The sequence below is a fragment of the Panicum virgatum genome, chromosome 1N (genome assembly GCF_016808335.1).
Source record: "Panicum virgatum strain AP13 chromosome 1N, P.virgatum_v5, whole genome shotgun sequence".
Taxonomy (NCBI): domain Eukaryota; kingdom Viridiplantae; phylum Streptophyta; class Magnoliopsida; order Poales; family Poaceae; genus Panicum; species Panicum virgatum.
Window position 1 is genome coordinate 54,675,983 of NC_053145.1, and position 21,806 is coordinate 54,697,788.

Here is a 21,806-nt window from a genome sequence, read left to right on the forward strand (position 1 = left end):
ATTAATCGATTATTAACTACAGTGTTGCTAAAGTAACTATTCTCTAATCGCGCGGTTAAAAACCTCATTAGATTCTTCAGAATTACTAGCGCGGGGTTCTGAAGTTGGTTTTGTAAACTGACTTTATTTGATATCATAATTAGTGATCAAAATTATTAGTATTCTTAGCACACTATAATTGTAGCGCGAACCAAACAAGTTCCTTGGCTTCGGATCACGGACAGAGCCCAGAGAACCCTTCGAAGCGAGGAAAAGGCTCACGGAGCCTAGCGAGGATGAGTGCAACAAAAGAATATTGCAAGCAAGTATAATATCTTCCCCCACAGGAAAATAAAAGAAAAAGACGATGGGAAATGGATGTAATGTATACTCGATCAGTGCACCTCCCTTCATTTTTTAAATGAAATATGAACCATTTCTTTCTACAAATTTTGCATCGTCAGGTCTCGTCACCTTGGATAGGCTAAAATATTTCTAGCTCCATCTTTCCGTTGATCCGTTCCATTTTTTTCTCATTTCAAAGTTTCTGCGCACCAATTTTCTCGCTACAAAAAAGAAACAAATTGGATAGGCCTGGAAATAATAGAAGTACAAGAAAGAGAACGGCATCTAACCAAACGCCAGTCCGCCCGTGGCCCCATCCCCTGATCCTCCACTCCCGTGCTCGCCACTTCTCTTCCTTTCCATAACCACCTCCTTCCTCACTCCACTCTCCGCACTACCTGCCCAGCTCTCGAGCTCCCAAGCTTCCCTTCACCCTGCCTGCCTTTATAATCCCCGTCCCCCCTAGCCACACCACCGCAGAGACGCACACCGCTGCTTCAAGAAACCACCGAGGCCAAGCGCGCAAGGGAAGAGAGAGGCCAAGGAGAAAAGATGGAGGGCAAGGAGGAGGACGTTCGCCTGGGCGCCAACAAGTTCTCGGAGCGGCAGCCCATCGGGACGGCGGCGCAGGGCGCCGGGGATGACAAGGACTACAAGGAGCCCCCGCCGGCGCCGCTGTTCGAGCCCGGGGAGCTCAAGTCCTGGTCTTTCTACCGCGCGGGTATCGCCGAGTTCGTCGCCACCTTCCTCTTCCTCTACATCACCATCCTCACCGTCATGGGCGTCTCCAAGTCCAACTCCAAGTGCGCCACCGTCGGCATCCAGGGCATCGCCTGGTCCTTCGGAGGAATGATCTTCGCCCTCGTCTACTGCACCGCCGGCATCTCCGGTCAGCTCTCCTTCCTTGCTGTGGCTTCAAACTCTTTCCAGCCAACTTGTTGACTTAATTTTACTGTAATTGATTTTGCTTTGATTTGTCTTGATCCTTTTTGCTATGGCTAATTTCTAGTGTAGTACAACGGGACCTGTTCTTTAGCTTGCTTATCTCAGTGGTAATCCTCCATGGTAGTGACTCAAGTAAAGCATGTAGTGTGCAATTTCCGAGATATTGCATCAAAGGGGTTGAGAATCCAAGAAAAACTTGTATAGGCAACAATCCACTTTGCTGTGTGGCTCTGGCATATTAAAATGTTACGAGACTTTCACAAGGCTACTCTTGGATACTCAACAGTCAGCCACCCAAAAGAAGATGGAAAACAAGATAATTATTGTTTGTTTAATTGATATTAATAGCTGTAAATCTGTTAAATTTCTTATTTCTTGCTCAGACAGTAGCTTAAATTTCCCTGCCTTTATCTTCTGTTTATTCCTTGTTTTTCCAGCATATAGCGATTTATAGTTATCTGCCATCAGGATGGGGATTAGCAAGCTCCTGCTAAATTCTTTTTTATGGGGGAAAAACAGATCTTAAGCCAGCTCCCTTTAGCTTCGTACTAATTTGTACATTTCATCGGGATACTGTACTACTTTAGGATGTGCTGCTTGTTATTATGCAAAGGCATCCTCAACCGCTAGGGGTAGTTCATATTGATGCAGCACTTCGTGCGACTGTTTCATCATTTTAAATTAGTTGAGTGCCCCTCACTTGACGTAAATATAGGCATATTAGAAGAGTAAATTGCATACAGGCAAATTTGTGGGTTGTACATAGAAAAATGTAGGTAAATTTTGCAATATCAGTGGGTCCTCACAGTGCATACATGCAATTAAACACTTATTGGTACTTAAATTTTTTTTTGCTCATGTGTTGTATATTGATTCTTGATCTCTGGTAGTATCTGGTTAATGTCAAATTGTGGAAGAACACATCATATATTGCTATTCAGCAAGCATAAACTACAAAACAACTGCAACAATCAGGGCTAATGGTTGTTATCTGCAACTGCAACAGGAGGGCACATCAACCCGGCAGTGACGTTCGGGCTGTTCTTGGCCAGGAAGCTGTCACTGACTAGGGCCATCTTCTACATAATCATGCAATGCCTCGGTGCTATCTGTGGAGCTGGAGTGGTGAAGGGCTTCCAGCAGGGACTTTACATGGGCAACGGTGGTGGTGCCAACGTTGTCGCCCCCGGCTACACCAAGGGATCAGGCCTTGGTGCTGAGATCATTGGCACCTTCGTCCTGGTCTACACCGTCTTCTCGGCCACTGATGCCAAGAGGAATGCCAGGGACTCCCATGTTCCTGTAAGTACTGCTGCTCCTTCATTTCCATAGTTTGTTCAATTGTCGGAGTAGTTCTTCCTCAATTTGTCGCTCATTACATACATGTAATTTAGTCAACATTTGCAACTAAATTCTAATATGATGGTTGTAATTTGTATTCTGATTTTCTGGTGTTCAACTTAATGTACATCATATAGTCATAAGTTATGCATGTAGTGATGAAATAAACCCTTTAGTGTTTATTGTCTTTGACATTAAGAAGCCACATGTAATGAACTGATGCACTCTGGGTCCTATGTATTTTACAACTGGCATTTAGCTGATTCCTTCATTTACTCCCTTTCAAATTTCAACTAATTGAAAACATATGCATACTCTTCATTGCATACTTTTCAAGTTTGTGCTAATGCTTACCATGAAATCCTTATTTGGTGAAAACAGATCCTTGCCCCACTGCCAATTGGGTTCGCGGTGTTCCTGGTCCACCTTGCCACCATCCCCATTACTGGCACCGGCATCAACCCAGCTAGGAGCCTTGGCGCTGCCATCATCTACAACAGGGAGCACGCCTGGAGCCACCATGTGAGTGGAACCCCTCTTCAGTCCTCTCTCTCACCCACTTGCCATTCCCAGCTGTTTGGTACCAATCGTGGAGAAAAGGTTTCCAAATATCAGACATGCAACCACCGTCTTTCCATTATGCAACAAATGTAGTGGCATGATCTGGAAAGTCCATTCTATGTATATTTTCACCGCACTGATGGGAGATATTTTTTTGTGGGCAAACTACCGTAATCATTCACTCACCAAACTCAAATGATGCAGACACAGTGGCATGCCATCGACAGGCATGGCCTGCTATAACTCTATAGCTCTGGCCTCTGTGTTAATCTTATCACAGAGGCTTCTCTCAATCCATGTAGCTGGCATGTATTATTAGTCTAGGCTATGTGTGTGATATGATATCATCCCGGACCTAGTGTTCTTTGTTAACATACCGAAGAGTTGATCTAACCTTTTTCGTGTTCCTATCGTTGTTTTGCAGTGGATCTTCTGGGTCGGCCCCTTCATTGGCGCTGCCCTGGCTGCCATCTACCACCAGGTGATCATCAGGGCCATCCCGTTCAAGAGCAGGTCCTAAAGCTGCCGCGGCCCTGCCGAGACATGCCGGTCCACGAACCACCGAGCGTCTTCATCTCTGATGTCTTGTGTGCCCACGCCTAGCATCTCCGTCGATTCCTCTCGTCTGTCTTCAGGACTGCTGCGCTGCTCTGTTATCTGAACCCAGAACCTGTGTATTCCTGTACCAGTTGTGTATGCTTTTTCTATCGTGGAGATTTAAGTTATGAGCATCTGTTGCAAGTTTCCATCCAGCTGCTCCGATCTGTTTTTGTGTCCGGATCGAATGGGCAGATATCATGTGAAAATGCGAGCCTATCTAGTGAAATTTCCATGAAAGACATCGGATTTGGATTTTTGTTAGTTCTAAGATACGCGTTTCGTCGGATATGCATCCTGACAACCAGTACTAGCATGACAGAAAGCCGCCTCCAGATGCAATCCGAACAATGAATTGCGACAGCAGACCCTTAATTAGAGACAGATGATAAGGATGCAAGCTAGATCATAGCGTAACCGTTAGCGGATTGAAGAAGCTCCAGTGCTGCATCTTCATTCTTGAATCTGCAGTAGTGGTGGGCCTTCCAGCAGCCGCCATGATTGGGGCGAGGACGAAGATGGACAACAGGTGTAAAAGACGGTGGTGGATGGGGGACCCGGGGCCTAACGCATCGCGGCCTGCGTACTCTACGCCATGGCACATGGGTTGTTGCTTGATTGTTTTGCATCGCAACTCGCTGGCCCTTTCGAAGCAACAGGGTGCAGAAATGCAAGTGCATAGAACTGGTACAGGGTATAGGCGCCTTTACCACTACCAACCACATTTTCACCATCACCCAGGTCACTGGTCACTGGTCACTAGGCGTGCATACACTTGGAAAGTTCCTGTTTCTGGAGATGCACGGCAGATGGCTACACCAGGGATGGCCAACATTTGGACCGGATAATTTGATTAACAATTAGACACTTTTCGCATGATTTCCCGAGTAATGGATTGACCCGGTGTTACAACAGCAGAAGCAACACTTTCCAGTGAGCAACTGAATGATATGTAGCTGTTAAGTTTTTAATAAAGAAAATAAAAAGAAAAGGGTGGTGAACGGCTCACTTGCTTTCTCCTGTGCAATGTCTGGACTTCTAGTGGAGTCCCCTTCTGTACAATGGCCTCTAACCCCATAAAAGAAAACGAAAAAGAAAATGTTGTAGATATGAGTAAGAGTATACAGGTTCAGAGTCACTGTTTTGAGTCCTTCGGTATCTGGACAGTCTAGTATACAACATCCCCTTCTTGAAAGGGCATGTCTCACCTGTCAATCAAGAGTGCAATTCAACAAATTTCAGTGTGTGCAGAATACATGGATAGAAGATTGAATGGTAATATTGTAAGTAATCTAGGCCTCAAATCACTCATTTCACGCAAGAGGTCATGTTTAAGAATTTTACCAATTCCAATTCATAAAATAATCAAAGCATACAGTTGACAACTAAATGAAATACAAAATAATGAAGTTATCCAGCCACATTTTATGAAACAAAGAACTTGGTTATCCAAATAAACTAGGCAAAACTATTGCACTCATGTAACATGTTGTCAACTCGTCATTATGTGCAGCATAGAACTAGTAAATCCATGAAGTAGTTACTAATGTAAATAAGTTATAACAGTTACTTTTACTCTGCAGTCCTACATGATAGTTGTAATTTTCTCTTCCTTTTCAAGAGACAAGTATAATCATTGGTTACCAGAAAATTCTGGCAGGGGACATACCTTTTCTGAAGTAATGGATTGACATCGTAGAATCTTTATCCACTTCCAACTGTCAGCATTTGATATAATTAATGGACATTTCTTCTAATATGATACAATTAAAGGTTTTCAGCAAACCAGCTTTGAACTGATAGCTATCAGCCTATCACATAGACCTGACTGAAAGCTTAAGCAGCAACTTCTGCAAGAGAGTCAATGGCCATGATTGTGCCCAGGGTGCGGAGGACCAGACCTCAAGTCCAGTGAAGGTTTTAGCTTCACATGATCCCCAAAGCTCTGCTGAGAAGAACACTCGGAAGGCAATGGCCTATCATGCGAATCCCACACAGTTGCATGTCGGGTTCAGAGACTACCCTCTCCTGGAGACCTGCTGAAAGTTGCTGCACTCGAACAAATCGTCTATGTACTGGGTCGGCAGGCTGGCTAGGTAAGTGATCATCAAGACCTCTTGACGTAACTGTGAAGCCCTCATTTCTGTAAGCTGGCAGCCTCACATGGTTTAACGGAATGGCTCCACTACCACAAGTCAGAGGAGTGGAAGCACCCGAAGTAGTTCTGGGGCTAGAAATTGGAGAAGGTGACATTCTACCATTTTGATGTTGTGGCGATCTTGATCTCAGAAGAGGACTTCCACATGGAGATACAGGACAAGATATGTTACTCCGAATATGGATATCACTGCACGAAGGTAATAATTAGAGGCACATAAAAGGCATGAACTTAAGAAACCAAGAGATAAATTCAACAAATATTGAGTGGGTTACCTGTTTGCCAAAGAAAATTTGGCAGCTCTTCTCTGGAAAATTGATTGGCCTTCCAAACCAAGCGAGGACATATTTCTGGCGTGCCCAACCACCTGAAAACCCATGAGAACCAAATAGAATGTAATGCAGACACATGAACAGCAAAAGGAAAAAACATAAAATCAGAAGCTGTAAATACATTCATATGGTCCTAATATTCATAAGTAGGTCATTAGTGTGCTAGTAGACCTTGTAGACAAATGATAAGCTTTAATAGCCACAGAGAAGAATGAAAGGGAAAAGATGCTAAAACTAAATACATATACTTATGAAATTTAGGGAACTGAAGACATATATCTGCAGGCTGAAGAAGCATGCCAGTTAATTAGCTGAACGATAACATTTTTTCAGCAACAGTGAACAGTTGATACCTTCAAATTTGTTTTGCAGGAAATGGCCGTCAACTGTTCAAGTGGATCAGAGGCAGCTGATTTTTGAAGTGGTGGTGCATTTCGTACAAATGGATGCTGCAAAAGGTCCACTGCCGTTGGACGGCTGGATGGATCACGTTGCAAGCACTGTCTTATGAAGTCTTTTCCCTCTTCTGATAGGTGATCTGGTATTGGCGGAAGCTCCTTACTGTTTCCTATCTTAAACATTGCAGCAATCTATTGGAAAAGTAAAAAGGTAAAGAGGCATTAGCATCAAGGTTACAACTGATAAAAAGATTATTCTGATTATACATTGTGCAGAACAAACAGCATCTTACAAAACAAACATAAAATGGCATCGATAGTATAAACTGATCCACCTAACAGCACTTCAAGTTTTTTTTGCGACAAAAAGGAACAAAGTGAGATTAGCCCACTCGTCATCCAGGTGAATGAATAGTTTTTTTTAAATGAATTTAGTAAGCATTCCGTGCACTTCCAAATCTTAGATGGCAGCATAAGGAGATAGCTCTGTGAAGAACAGTTTATAATAGTTATTCGGCTAGTCATGATTAATTAAGAGCTGATGAAACAATTTGTCATGCTGAACAAATAGTTTAAAATGCAGGACTGATTGCAGCCTAAACCAAAAGATGCCAGAATATTGTGACCTAGATGTCTTGGTTCACTACAAAAACCGTCCATCCACATGAACAGAGAAAAACAGAATTGGTCAGTTTTTTTAGAAATGCATGAAAACATGAGAAATGGGTTAAGGTGATGAACCCTTCCCTTCATTTGCTTGTGACTCCAATGTGAAACTTTTCAGCCTGCACCTTACATTAATGCTTCTGGCAATGAATATCACCAGAATATGCTAAGTAAAATGAAGGCCGCTGTCATAAAATTAACGGCAGCATGGGATAGTAACTTTTTTAGTAGCTATCTAGTTTTTAGACCTGTTCTATAAGAATCCAAGCCCGATTGTTAATACCACTGTTGAACTGCTGATTGGTAATTAATGAAGTAGCGACAAAACATGCATCATGCATCTTACATAGTACTAGGTAGGTTATCCTAGCAACAGAAATTTACAATACAGAAATATAAATCATAGATTCAGAGAATAAAACTAACCCCTTCATATTGACTCCATGGTGGTTTTGAGGTAGCCATCTCTAGGACTGTGCATCCTAAACTCCATATATCAACTGCAAGGTTACATCCACTAGAATTTTTTATAACCTGCATATTTGTCACAACATAAGCAAAGAAGTCCAAGACTTTTAAGCCCAACCAAAATAAAAAAGTAATGGAGTAAACAATGCAAGATAGCAATACCTCAGGAGCCATCCAGTATGGGCTACCCTTAAATGAGAAAGGGCACTGCTGCCCATTGATCTAAGAAATAAAAAAAGCATAACACAGGTTTAGACAAGGAACAAGAATCATCATTTGAAGGACGAAAAACATTCTCGAAATTTAGATGAAACTTAACACACACAGTTAACCAAATAACCAATGAAGTTACAATAAAATCCTCAGCTAATTGGAGCCATATCTAAGGCAACAGAAATACCGCCTGGTGACAAGCCAGGCTGACAATGAAATCTAGAAGATATGTTAACACGGACAACAAGGGCCAAAATAAAGTGGTCAGTGAAAAAGAGAGGATAGGAGAGAATAATGGCTTGTATTCCTCCAAACCCTAGAAGGGTGGGATATATAGTTCCTATACATGGGCTCAATATACTCCAACACCCCCCCTCCCCCCCCGCAGTCTGAACTACCGGCGCAGCGGTGTTCAAGACTGGACAACAAGAAAGCTAACACCCCCCCCCCCCCCCCCGCAGTCTGAACTACCGACGCAGCGGTGTTCAAGACTGGACAAGAAGAATGTACAAGGGCAAATACCCCCCCTAGCCACAACTAGCCACCGGCTACGTTGATGCTGGATCGAAACTCCGAGAAGGTCGAGGAGGGCAGCCCCTTGGTGAAGATGTCAGCAAACTGGGAGGTAGTCGGGACATGGAGTACCCGAACATCGCCGATTGCGACTCTGTCGCACACGAAGTGTAGGTCAATCTCCACGTGCTTCATCCGCTGATGCTGGACGGGGTTGGTGGAGAGATACACGGCGCTGACGTTGTCGCAGTAGACGAGCGTGCTCTTGGCGAGCGGGCTGTGGAGCTCCGCCAAGAGCTGTCGTAGCTAGGACGCCTCCGCCACGCCGTTAGCGACAGCCTGGTACTCTGCCTCGGCACTAGAGCGGGAGACAACTGGCTGCCGCTTGGACGACCAGGAGACCAGGTTGCCGCCCAGGAAGACGGCGTAGCCGGAAGTGGAGCGACGAGTGTCCGGGCAGCCAGCCCAGTCAGCATCGGTGTAGACCACCAGCTCAGCTGAGGACGAGCGGTGAAACACCAGGCCGAGGTCCACAGTGCCACGGACGTACCGGAGGAGACGCTTCAGCGCAGCAAGGTGTGACTCCCGGGGATCATGCATATGGAGACAGACATGCTGAACAGCGTAGGTGAGGTCCGGTCTGGTGAAAGTGAGGTACTGCAAAGCGCCGGCCAGACTCCGGTAGGTAATAGGATCAGCCACCGGATCACCTAGATCAGCAGACAGCTTCGCCTGAGTGTCGACAGGAGTGGAGCAGGGCTTGCAATCAGTCATCCCAGCCCGCTCCAGAATATCAAGTGCCGCGCCAGCCGCAGGGGCGGCGGATCCGGCGGCGGAGGCATCGAATCCGGCGGCGGGAACAGCGGATCAGGCGGCGGGCACTGCATATCCGGCGGCGGGGGCGGCGGCGGCGGCCAGCGCCACGGCGGCGTAGGGTGGCCGGGCAGCGGCGCCCTAGACAGGGAAGGGTGCGGCGTCGCCCAGGACAGGGGAGGGAGCGGCGGCGCCCGGAGCAGAAACAGTGGAGGGCATGGGAGGGAAGGAAGAGAAGGGAGGGAAGGAGGGAAGCGCCGGCGGCGGGGGCGGCCGGCCGGCCATGGTGCCGGCGGCTGCAGCGGCGGCGGCGGCTAGAGGAAGGAGAAGCTAGCTGATACCATGAAAGAGAGAGCATAGGAGAGAATAATGGCTTGTATTCCTCCAAACCCTAGAAGGGTGGGATATATAGTTCCTATACATGGGCCTCTATACATGGACTCAATATACTCCAACAGTCAGCTCTTATCAAAGAAGTTGAACCAGTGCAAGTAGTTATTAGTAGAGGTCCAGGTGCAAAAGGAAGGTACTACATTTACTCCTGTGAAGATGAAATACCATCGCTTGAAATTTGAATTGCTTTCTACAAATAGAGAGGAAAAAGAGTACAAAACTTACATGTTTTGCCATTCCGAAGTCAGCAAGCTTTACACGGCCATTAGGGTCAACCAATATATTTGCGCCTTTGATGTCCCTGCAAATTTAGGAAGAGAGTAAGTAAAAGCAAAGATAAAAATAAAATGCAGAACCCCTAGCAGGCATACAATAAGACTAAAAAGGTGAAATGTACAAATAATGCTACCTGTGTACTGTATTCTTTGCATGTAAATATGCTAGGCCCAAAAGTATTTGCTTAGTATAACTGCGAATTGCTTGTTCACCAAACTGCCCGTACTCTTGGAGAAGCTTATGTATAGATCCACCAGAAACATACTCCAGGTATATGTAAAGCTTATCATCAACCTGTTTTGAATAAAGTATGGAGATGCATTCAGAAGAATCACAAGATGCACCGAGAAAAGTAAGTATGTACAATTTTGCATGTTCCATGTATTTTTTTTCTTTTCCTGCTATTCACTACAAAAACAGTGCAGTTAAGAGTAGGAAACATAAATTGTTCAGATACCAATGCAATCATGGAAAGGTGCAAGCTGTCATAACAGCTGTATGAATACTGTATCTATTAGCAGTAGATTATACTAAAAGCAGTTTATACCGTTTCGGATCCATAGTACCGCACAATATTTGGATGCTGAAGTCGGCTCAGAAGTGATATTTCCTGTGAGACGAAATAACAATGTCAAAAAAAGATGATGAACATGTGGAGTATTCAATATTGAGTATGAACATGTAGAAAACAACATACCTGGCACAGCTGCTTTGCACTTTCTTTTGATTTAGGATCATCTGAGAAAAGGGTAACCTCCTTCATAGCACACATTTCACCTTTATCACTGAAATAGATGATAACGAACAATTAAAATGAAGAAATGAATAATGATCAAGTACAACAAAACATTCAGTGCACACAAGTCAAGACAGATGATAACTAGAGTTATTGTGATCCGATATATAATGTTTTCACAGGACTACTTCATCAATGGTAAAAGGAATGAGGATACCAACCAAGAAAAAACTAAGATTCAGAGTATTCCATAACTGCTTATATAACAAAAAAACAATGTATGTTCTATTCTAGCGCAAACTTCTTGCAGCACACATACGAGATAATCTGGATTTTTAAGGTAAAGCATTTGTGTCAATAACTCCTTCCAAATCTACCAATCTATTAATCATGATATAATCTGTGGTTTCACGAACGAGTAAAAGATTGCCAGAGAAGTTATTAGGACATAATAAAACTAAGTGCAGATAGTAACTTGCTAACACATCATAATTTATGAGGCGGTTGGCAGCACTTAAAACAAAAATCTGTTAGAAAGAGAACAGAAAATTGAACATTCAAAATTCGAAGGCGCATAAAATGTGGCTACTGGCTACCTATGAAAACTGACAAGTCAATCTGTACAAAACCATATTATGACTTCAATCAACATACAAACTGAAATGAGTACAACCCAGTTCCAATACCTGTTAAAACCAACATATACATGGCCAAATGTCCCACGGCCAATCAGTTTTCCCTTCTTCCATCGTGATCCAGGACTGGGTGGATTCTCTGTTCTACCAGGACTACGAGATATAGGACTTGTTGGGGTAGAGTTGTTTGGCAAAAAGGTGGAACTATTAGAGATGCTTAATGGCGGAAGCGGCAATCTGTGGGTTTGCTTCTTCTTCCCTTCAGCATGTCGACTTGTTGGAGATTCAGGAGCAACCACACCAGCCTTTGAATGCAAAGGAGAGACACTTCCACTATGCACCCTAGAACTTGGACCAGGACTTGTCATTCTTGGGCTTGGAATTGGTGAACACTCTGGACTACCTCGGCTAGGCTGCCAAAAGAGCTGGGCTAGTATATCACCTCCCACTGAATTATGCCCAGATGTCTGACCGGAACCTGGACTGGAGCACTGACCAGAGCCAAGGAAAGTTACATCTGCATGAGGCTTCACTGCCCAAAACGCTGAAGTTGGAATCTGATCAGGACATACAATTCTTGGGCTTCGAGTAGGACTTGACATCAGACTATTGGGAGCACTCTCCAAGGTAATCTGTCTTGGGCTTTGTAAATTGGATTGATAACTGTCAGCAACAGTACCTCTTGGAGATGTTGAAGGAATTTGGTTACTGAGAAAAGTATTGTTTCGCTTTGCGACTTCTTTGGTGCTCTTTCTGGTGATATCACTAGAACGCTCTTTGTGCACAACACTTCACAAGCAGAATATTCAAAATTCATAAGAATGAATTCAAGTAATTACAGAAACATATACAAAACATACAAATCATTCATGGCACCTGAGAGCATACCTTGAGCTATTTGTTGCAGTAACTCTAGTCGCATTTTCAGCCTCATTTCCCACAGGACTCTGAAGCCGGGAATCTCCAGGATCGTCACTACCAATTGAACAGTTGCTGGAGACAGAAGCAGTAGCCTCTTCAGCAACAGGTTCAGTAGCTTCAGGTCTTTTTCGAGGCCGAGGGAGTGGTAGCAATTGTCCTTTGCCACGCTTTTCCAAAGTGGACTTTGAGTTGGTAATATCAGAAGTAGTACGTGTCACCCTAGCACGTGATCCAGGAAGAGGAAGTGGTTGTGCCTGCGGTCTATCTGCTGCAAAGCTCTGACACCGAGAAACCTCTTTTGAAGGGGATGTTGAGCGGGACTGGGCAGTAGACCAGCAACCTTTGTCACCAGCTCTGTCTTTACCATGTTTACGACTCCCTCGTGATTTTCTGCTTCCCTTTTGCTCATTTGAACTTAGGAGACGCTGAAATGTATCAATGAGGTTTTCTTTGGCAGTCTTTTTCGCTTCTTTGGATGAAGATTTTCCCCACCATGTTGGCATACTGAATATAGAATGTGTTGTAGAGGATTTATCTATATACTCATAGCGAGATCATACAGATTGATCAGCTACCATGCTGTTTCAATTAGCTAGAGATGGCGAGCATGAGGATTAGGGTACTTCAACAAAGTCATAGACTGATAATCAACTCTCCACACGGAACACTGAAGTGTTAAAATTCCTGTTGTTGCTTCCTCAAGTAATACAAAATTTCAGCTTAGTGTCGTCTCCACCTCAAAGCTTGAAACCATATCCAAAAGACAGATGATATAAATAACAATATTTGTGCACTATAACAAAATATCACAATAATCTCCTAAGCTGACTGCAATGAATTTTCAATTTCAAATGTGCAATAAATGAAGCAATTATTAAGGGTATGAAAACAAACTGTGCTTTAAGAAAACACAAAAAATTGGAAAAAAATGCTCAAAGTGTAAAAGGCGTTGTTTCAGCAGTTTACTGAGGAGTTCATATTAAAACCCAAAAAGGAACAAAACCCACAATAAGCTTTTGTTCAAGCTTGTAATGTCATTCAACCACTATCTATACTACTTAAAAAGTGTGACTTCAAGTGGATCAATTGCATCCTGATCGTCCATCCATGAAATCAAAAGGCGCCGTCCAAAGTCAGACCTACTACCGAAATAGTGATGTTGGGTCTAACCTCGGACCCACCTGTGTTGCTAATCTCGGTTCTTGCATAATCTATATCTATATGCAAGTGTATAACTATACTAGCATAAAAGGCATGAAGTCAAGTCGATCCATAAATAATATACTAGCATAAAAGGCATGAAGTCAAGTCAATCCAGGGCTTCTCGTATATCCTATAAGCATCGACAATAGTGATCACTCTCCTTGATACCCCAATTTTAGATTAAAGCATCCAAAAACTATATGGTGCATTGAAACATGGTCAGCACTGTATGTTCTTTAAAGTAAAGGGTATATTGACTAGAAAATGTGGGTGAGATCTTGTAGCTACAGTTCAAAGTTGGACGACACACCCGAACACTGTATGGAATAGCATAAATAATTGAGATTACTTATGTAAATATCATCCAATATAGATTAGAAACATCTGCAGATTAATAAATGTATCAAAATGAAGTAGCTAAATTACTGAAAGTAAATGGTTCTTTTGACTGATCATGGTGTGTTTTGTAATTGTTTGTGAAAGTATGCATGCCTCCAACTATAAGGCAAATAATTGAAGAGCACTAGTTGGTCTAAAAGAGAAATCCCAAGGAAATGAAAACACCCTAGGGTCAGTATTTAAACCCCATGTAGGAACATATAACATCGTAAGTTGCTAAATTTTCATCAATTGCCTAGATGCGAAAGCGTAAAATAATGGGGAAAATTAATTACTATGTTCAAAGTCATCTTCTAAGACCAAAAAATCATCCACAATACTGACAGCCAGAAGGACATAGAATATAATCAAAATCACGATCATGTATGAAAAGACACCAGGCATACAGTATGCAGATTTCTCTCAGAACTTTCATGGAATGAGCATTCCAGTTGGTATGCTATGTATCACTGGCACAAAATGTGCAAAATCCATCCTGCACCATTCAGATTGGCGGCTTAAGCTACCGAGCTAACTTGCTCTGGCTTTTATACCAATTGGAACTTAGCTAGAAAAGACTAAACGAGGGCCGATGAGCCAAAGCTGCGAGATTTTTGTAAAAATAAACTGCACGTGATCGTGCCCGTGAAGAATAGCAGCCTATCGAACTACGGATAGGGTAGATTAGCACACCAGGTAGCAAGCAAAATCCTCAACTAGCTCAGCGTAGAGAAAGTAAGATTCCGATTCGATAGCTCACAGTAGCAACAGTGAAAATGGCCCTCAAAACAACATCGAGTCTAAGAACAATCTACCCAAGCAAAGCAACCAAGCAAGCTAAGGGTCACGTACCAGCGAAACGAAGGAACCAGCTCGAGCCCGGATGGATCTCCACTCCACCCGAGCCACCAGGTAGCACTAGAGCGGGCAGCAGAGGTGGAGGCGGGCGCCACCTCCCAAAGCAGCGAAGGCGGCGCTGGATGGAGACCCTGGCCTGCCGCACCCGGCCGCCTGCAGGCACCGAGGTCGCCGGCGCCGAGGCAGAGCGAATCGTGACGAGTGAAAAAAAAAAAAGCGCACCGACGGTGCGGACGAAGTCGGGGAGAAACCGGGTGAGCAGGGCGGGCGCTCGAGCGGGGGGAGGAGGAATCTGGGGAGGGATCGGGGGGAGGACCGCGCCCGAGGGGAATGCAGGACGCGAGGGGCCGGGGGGAAAGGGGGAGGAGGAAAAGGAGACGACGACGGGGGAGAGGAGAGCCGGGGGAGGAGGGAGGGGGGCAGTTTTTGTTCGCCCTGTCTGCTGCTTGCTTGCGCGATGCGGAGTGCGAGTGGGAGGGGAGGGGGGAGTGTGCGTGCGACGCGCCGCGCTGGGACGGACGGGACGGGGGGGAGTGAGGGATGGTTGGTGGTGGTGGCGAGAATCTCGTGCGGCTCGGGATCCCTGTGGGCTGTCCTGCCGTGGTGGGGTCCGAGGGCTCTGCTCTTTGCGCCAACCGCCAAGGTTTAACTATGGTGATGCTGTGCTGCATGTGCTGCGAGTGTTTAGCTTGGGAGAAGGATATGATTAGGATTAGCGGCGGATCAGCCGTGGCTTGCCGGGCAGCCGGCGGCGGAAGGAGCCTTTTCGATGTCTATTTAGAGGCTCATTGGTTTGATGCCAAAATTTACCTTGCTAAAACTAGGACAGGCCAAAATATTGACAAGAATTTTTTGCCAAAATCTTGGCAAGTACTTTGTCAGGTGAGCTACTTTTTTTTATTCCAATCAATTGAGTGCCAAAATTTATTGTTGCCAAATTTTTGGCAATGGAACCAAACCAATCAGATTCTTAGTATTTCCAATGTGTTTCTAAGCGTATATATACTAAATTTATTTCTTAGGTTTATTTGATGCTTTCGTAGAATATGTTTTTTTCCGGAGCGAAAACATCCATATGTAAGTGGCTCTAAGAAATAAACCTTTTGAATGTGCTCTTACGACTTGGCATTAGTTACCACGAAGTAGTAAGTTAGCTCTTTGGATACACATATTACCCTTCTTCACATATGTAAGCATACAATGTCACTAAGATCTTTTATAACAACTAAAATAATGTACCTCTCAACTAAGTACGTATCATATCATTGTGATATAATTAAATATTACCTATTTTCTGGATTAGGGTAGAATTCCTTGTAATAGTCCACTGATTAAGATAGTTACGGTAACATTGAGTGTCCTGCCATGCAAGGTCAGTCTTAATGCATGGTTTCATTGCATAGTTACCTGGAGCAAAAACTTGGTAATTGAGCCGGATGAGTGACATGAGGACGAAACTCCTCTCACATCCTATAGAACTCTCTCTTCTCTCTTCTCATGACACATCAGCAAAAATAAATACCCCTAAAACTCTCATGAAACTCCACTAAGACTGGCATAAGTAATTTCCTAATCAATCAAGAGAATTAATGAAAGAGAAAGCAAATAGTTTTACATGCAAGAAAATCATGTCTACACAAGAATCAAGGAATGGAGAAAGGGAGGGAGATGAAAAGAAAATGAGGGGATTGAATTATTTATTTCGAAGAAACTATTCGTTAGGAATGTAGTTTATATGGGTAATGTCTATATGATATTGTAAGTGTATACACTGTCTGATAGTGTCTGGATTGGGATTCCGTTATGAGCCTGCATATGTTGATAACTTTTAAAACCCAGAAATTAGTGAGAATTGTGAACTATGTACTGTTATTAGAGTCTATATTATATTTGTGAACTATGTACTGTTATTGGAGCAAATTATATATATCAAGTTAAATCGTTGGTGCTTATTATTTTTGTGGCATGATGATAACTCTGCTGCCATATTTGATCAAGCTTCATTGCAGCACGCATTGTGCATACGAGCACATTCGTTCTTAGCTCAACCTTGATTTGGTCCAGATCTACTAAAATCATGGTGAGTTTTTCAGTCTTTGACAAAGTACACTACAGCAGAAATCAAATATAGAGACGCTTTTGTATAGATATTTTATAATTTATCTTTACAAATGTGTCACAATATATTGTAAAAACACATTTTGTGGCATTTTAGAAAGTGTCACATGTATTGAGATACTATGTGAGGCATTTTAAATCATAGAGATATTTTTTCAAGTCATTACGTAAAATGTCAATACCGATTAATTATTAGAGGCAAGTTTGAGACACTTTGATTTGTGACATTAGCCCTATAGAGACATATTTTGAGTAATTCCTTTTAATATCTTGAGTTCGAAGCTCCATCACTGAAGTATTATCATATTTTCAATATTTTTAGTGCACCTAGAGGGTAAAGATACAATTATGTGTCATTACAATTTGTCTTATTGAACATAGAGATAATTACAAAGTATCTCTCTATCAAATAGGCACTGGTTGTAGTTGCACCTCTACGACATGGTGAGAAATGACTCAACATAGGGACAATGTACAATGTCTCTAGAAGCCATATATAATGTCTATACATGCATGTTTGTTGTAGTGTGTCGTGGTGTGCAAACCCACAGCCGGGTGGCGTAGTGCACCCGCCTAAACCCAGAGGGTGAGTACTCGGGGGTTAGCTTGGATTAGCCCAATCTCGGTAGAAGAACACAATGAACACAACTGGTTTAGAGTGGTTCGGGCCGCCGGAGCGTAATACCATACGTCCACTGTGTGTTGTATTGACTATGTCCCCTTTGTCTCGGGAGAGTCTGAGGGTCTGAGAGCTTGTGTGCAAGCTGGGGGAGGAGCTATGCCTGTCTCTGCATGTGTGAAAACTTGTGGAATCTCGTGTCCGTGTGAACCTGTGTTCTAGCAGGCGTGCTCTCTGTTTTATATGTCCAAGGGGAGCACATACACTGAGCGGGGCCCGACAGGTGGGCCCGGCGATGTATTATAAACTACACTTTGGCCTTCAATGCCACAGATCCGGAGATCTTGTCGTCGGCTTCCGCGCGTAGCTTCTGACCAGGGATGGTCTTGAGCTGTCTTGTCGGAGTAGAGTCTAGCCTCTGGAGCCGCGCGTCGAGGTCATGATGAAGCGCCGAACTACTGACTCAGTCCGCTGTAGCAGCGTGCACTGTTGCTCCAGTCAGTAGCTGGTCATCATGACTCGTCACCCATGCGCGCGGCTCTGAGTCTTTAATACTTGCCTTGGTAACTGACAAGCCGCCTCGGTAACTGGCGATCCACAGTGTGGACTGACAAAAGCTGCCCCGTGCCCAGCGGCAGCAGAGCACGCCTCAACCACTCGCACTTAATGCGGGTGGGTGAGGGAGCTTCCAGCGGAAGGCTTGCGCCCGCGCCTGCGTCTGCGTGACACGTGGCGGCTCCGGACCCCTCCCGAGCAGCTAGCTGAGCCGAGAGCTCAAGGGGGTCCGGATAGGCATGTGGAGGTCCCGGACCCACCTGCGGGAGTCCGGATGGCACGTGGAGGTCACAGGTGTTGAGCATTACCACCTTTGGAACACGTGGTGACACCGGACCCGTCCCCGAGCGGGAAGCGGGTCCGGGACCGTTGGTCCGGTGAGATGGAGTCGGACCCCAGGGGTCCGGCTGCTCAGCTCCTTAGGGCGTAGTTACGGATAACTACGCGAGTCTTGGCACAGTAGGAGTGGGTACCCCAGCTGCAGGGTACCGACAGAGGCCCCCGGGCCCGCCTCGGGAGAGGCAACGAACCCGCAGGTGGGGCCACTACTGTGAGCAACCGTAACATCCCAAAAATTTACTAAAATAAATCATGCGCTAAGGTTGTTTTTCGTCATTGAGCTCGACTCCCCCTTTAAACCCTAAACCCTAGTCCCGGAATTTTTCTCCTGATCAACCCGACACCCGATTTCAACGCACGTCCCATCCATTTCCCATCCAGCGCGACGCGTCGCGTCCGACCGCCGCGAATCTCTCCCTCTCTTTCTCCTTTTTCGTCCCTCTCCTCACTGGCGTGCACCAGACCGCGCACGCCGCCCGCTGGCCCGCGCACTCCGCGATCGCCGCCGGCGCGTGCCCGCTTTTTCCCCTCCCTCTTTTTCTCTCTTCCCTCTTTTTCTTTTCCTTTTTCCTATTTCTTTTCCTTTTCTTTCTTTTCCTTCCTTCTCTCTCTCCCTCTGCCGCGCGCACCCGGGGCCGACTCCCCTCTCCTCTCTCCTTCCCCGCGCGCTCGGCCCTCCCCTTGTCCCAAGCGCCACCACGGCCGCTCCCCTCTGCCGCGCGGCCCCACCGCGCCACCCCTCCCTGCTCGGCCACTCCGCTCCGCGCCTCCTGCTCGGCCCGCTCGGCCGCGTGCACGCGCGCCGCCCCGACTGGCCGTGCGCCCGCGCCCACGGCGCTCGGCGCGCCGAGCCGTGACGGCCACGCAGCACCAAGGCCGCACGCCCGCGCGCCAGCGCGCGTGAGCACGCCCGCCCAGACCGCCTCCGCGCGCCCACGCACATGCGGCCGCGCCGCGACCCGCTCGCCCAGTACCCCTCGAGCACCGCCCCGCCGCTCGACGCGTCACGTCGCCGGCCGCATCGCCAACTCGCACGCGCACGCCATCGCCCTGGGCGCGCAGCGCCGGCGACCCCGGCACAGCACCGCCTGCAAACGGCTGCCGCCTGGACGAAGCGTCGAGTCACCTCGCCAGTGCACACCCCGCCACTGTCACCGTTGACGCCGCACAGTGCCGGCGACCTCGGAACAGCGCCGCCTGCGCACGGTCGCCGCCTGCCCGAGGCGTCGTGTCGCCTCGCCACCGCCCAGCTGCCGCCGCCCCCGCTACGCGCCAAGCCACCGCCATTAAAGCCGATCGCGGAGTCCGCCGGCCCGCCACCACCGCACCCTCGCCTCCACCGCCTTAGCCGCCTATAAAAAGGGCCAAGGGGCGCCTCCGAGCTCCGCACCCACCACCCCGACCTCACTGACCTCCACGGCCCTCCTCTCCTCAGCTGCAGCGTCGCCCCGCCGGACTCCGGTGGCCACCGCCGCCCGCTCTCGAAGACCCGCCGCCTCGCTCCACCTCAAGTCAAGCCAGGTGGGGGAATCAAGCCGACGTGCCCCCTGCTCCTTTTCCCCCTCACCCCGGCCGCCGCCGTGGCCCAGAGCGGCCGAATCGGCCGCCGCCGACGAGCGCCTCCCCTCCCCTGTTTCCCAGTAAGGGGGAAGGAAGAGGACAGGGCAATATGCCCAAAACCCCCTAGCTTTTCCCCTAATTAGTAAAGAAACCTCCCACCTTTTTACCTTTTTGCAAAAATAACCCCTTCTCTTATTATAATTCAAAACCGATCCTCCCACCTTATGAAAACATTTACAACTAAGCCCCTGACCCTTTAGATTAACCCAAGTAATTTCTAAAATCCAAACCAAGCCCCTGCCTTCTTAAATTTAATTACAATTAGGCCCCTGGACCCTGATTTAATCCCTAACCCCTTAAGTAACCTATCATTTCATGCACCAAACGACCTCGGATCAACCTAAAATTTTACCACGCCTCTCATAACATAGTTTTGACCACGCCAATAGGAACACACCCAAAAATATTACTCCATGCCCCATATCTGATGTGTTCCCGATTCGAGCTTGACGATAAATCTTTATTTCTGTGTATTGATTGTGTGCTTGTTTGTATGCGCTGTAGACCACGGAGTGAACGAAGGTGAGCCCGTCAACGAGCAGTTCTGTGAGCAGGTGAACGAGGACCCGTTCCGCGACCCCGAGCCCGAAGGACAGACCTCACCGAAGGCTACGAAGACGGCAAGTTCAATCACATCCTTTGATGCATGTTTCTGTCCTAGTTTTTATAAACACATCCCAATGGCCTGCTTTATAAAATTGCATATGTTTTGCTTGCATGAAAACACGGTTGGATAGCCACCCCTTGATTTGTGATGACCATTCCTTGACCACCTAGATTAATGTCTGATTTTGCTTGGACGTTAATCGATATTAGAACGCTTAGGACTTTACTCATAATACGATTTATTTTATAAAGAAAATGTGTGCGTGTGGGATGGGATAAATGTGGTGTTTTTGTAAAGAAAGTTCAGACAGGATGGATGGCATTTCTACGGATTTGCCATTTGGTGTGCTCGTGCCAATGTGGCAGGGCAAAGAAGGGAGATATCCATCTTGTCGTGTCTAAGGATCGAGTTGGTGTGTCATCTCACCTAACTCCTCTATCGTGCAAACCACTCGACCGTTGAATGGGCAACGGCGTAGCATGAATCCCACTAGTTGGTGTGATAGCCATCAGGAGGGCTGAGAGCAACGGGTGACCAAGGAGAAGGGATATGCTCAGTGTGACTTATACCCCGGTTATACCTCAGAGTTAGGTCGACGACCCCTTGGTGAATCCCGTGATGGCTAGTCGGGCTTAGCTAAGGTGGGTAATGGCTATGTTGGGATCTACACCGACACGACGGTGTTCGAGATGTGGTATCCTACTTGTGGGTAAAGTTGCACACCTCTGCAGAGTTAAAAGCTATTCGAATAGCCGTGCCCACGGTATTGGGCGAGTTACGGTGTGGTCACATAACTAGTGTTTCTTGGGATGGGAAGGTGTGAGTTGTTTTGGAATTGTGTCCGGCAGTTGAGCCGTGTGCTACGACGGACGGGGAGTCCGGTAGCAGTTTAAAACATAAACTCCGTGTTACTCAAAACAAAAACTGGTTTCTGAAATGTTTTCTGCTAAATAAATCCCTGCATAAAATTTAGCTTTCTGCAAATAAAACCGTACCCTTATCCTTGATATACCTATGCATATTATTCTGATATAACCCCCTCCGTGGGTGTGGTTGGACTTGCTGAGTACGTTTGTACTCACCCCATTCTTACTTTTTACAGAGGAAGACCCAGACTTCGTACCAGACGACACTGAGTAGGGTTATCGTTCTACACCCAACCTTGCCTGTAGAACCGGCCCTGTCCGAGATGTTTTCGCTGACGCAGTACTCTGAGCCC

General features: G+C 46.1%; 1 protein-coding gene and 1 pseudogene across 1 annotated transcript; one reads left to right on the forward strand and one right to left on the reverse strand.

Moving 5' to 3' along the window:
- The first annotated feature begins 627 nt into the window (after positions 1-627).
- On the forward strand, positions 628-4,008 carry LOC120656740 (aquaporin PIP1-2). The gene is made up of 4 exons (XM_039934921.1): positions 628-1,213; positions 2,276-2,571; positions 2,992-3,132; positions 3,596-4,008. The coding sequence occupies exons 1-4, from the start codon at positions 877-879 to the stop codon at positions 3,689-3,691; spliced, it is 870 nt and encodes a 289-aa protein (XP_039790855.1). The 5' UTR covers positions 628-876; the 3' UTR covers positions 3,692-4,008.
- A 585-nt stretch (positions 4,009-4,593) lies between these two features.
- LOC120656738 lies at positions 4,594-12,793 on the reverse strand (annotated as a pseudogene).
- Between the last annotated feature and the right edge of the window lie 9,013 nt (positions 12,794-21,806).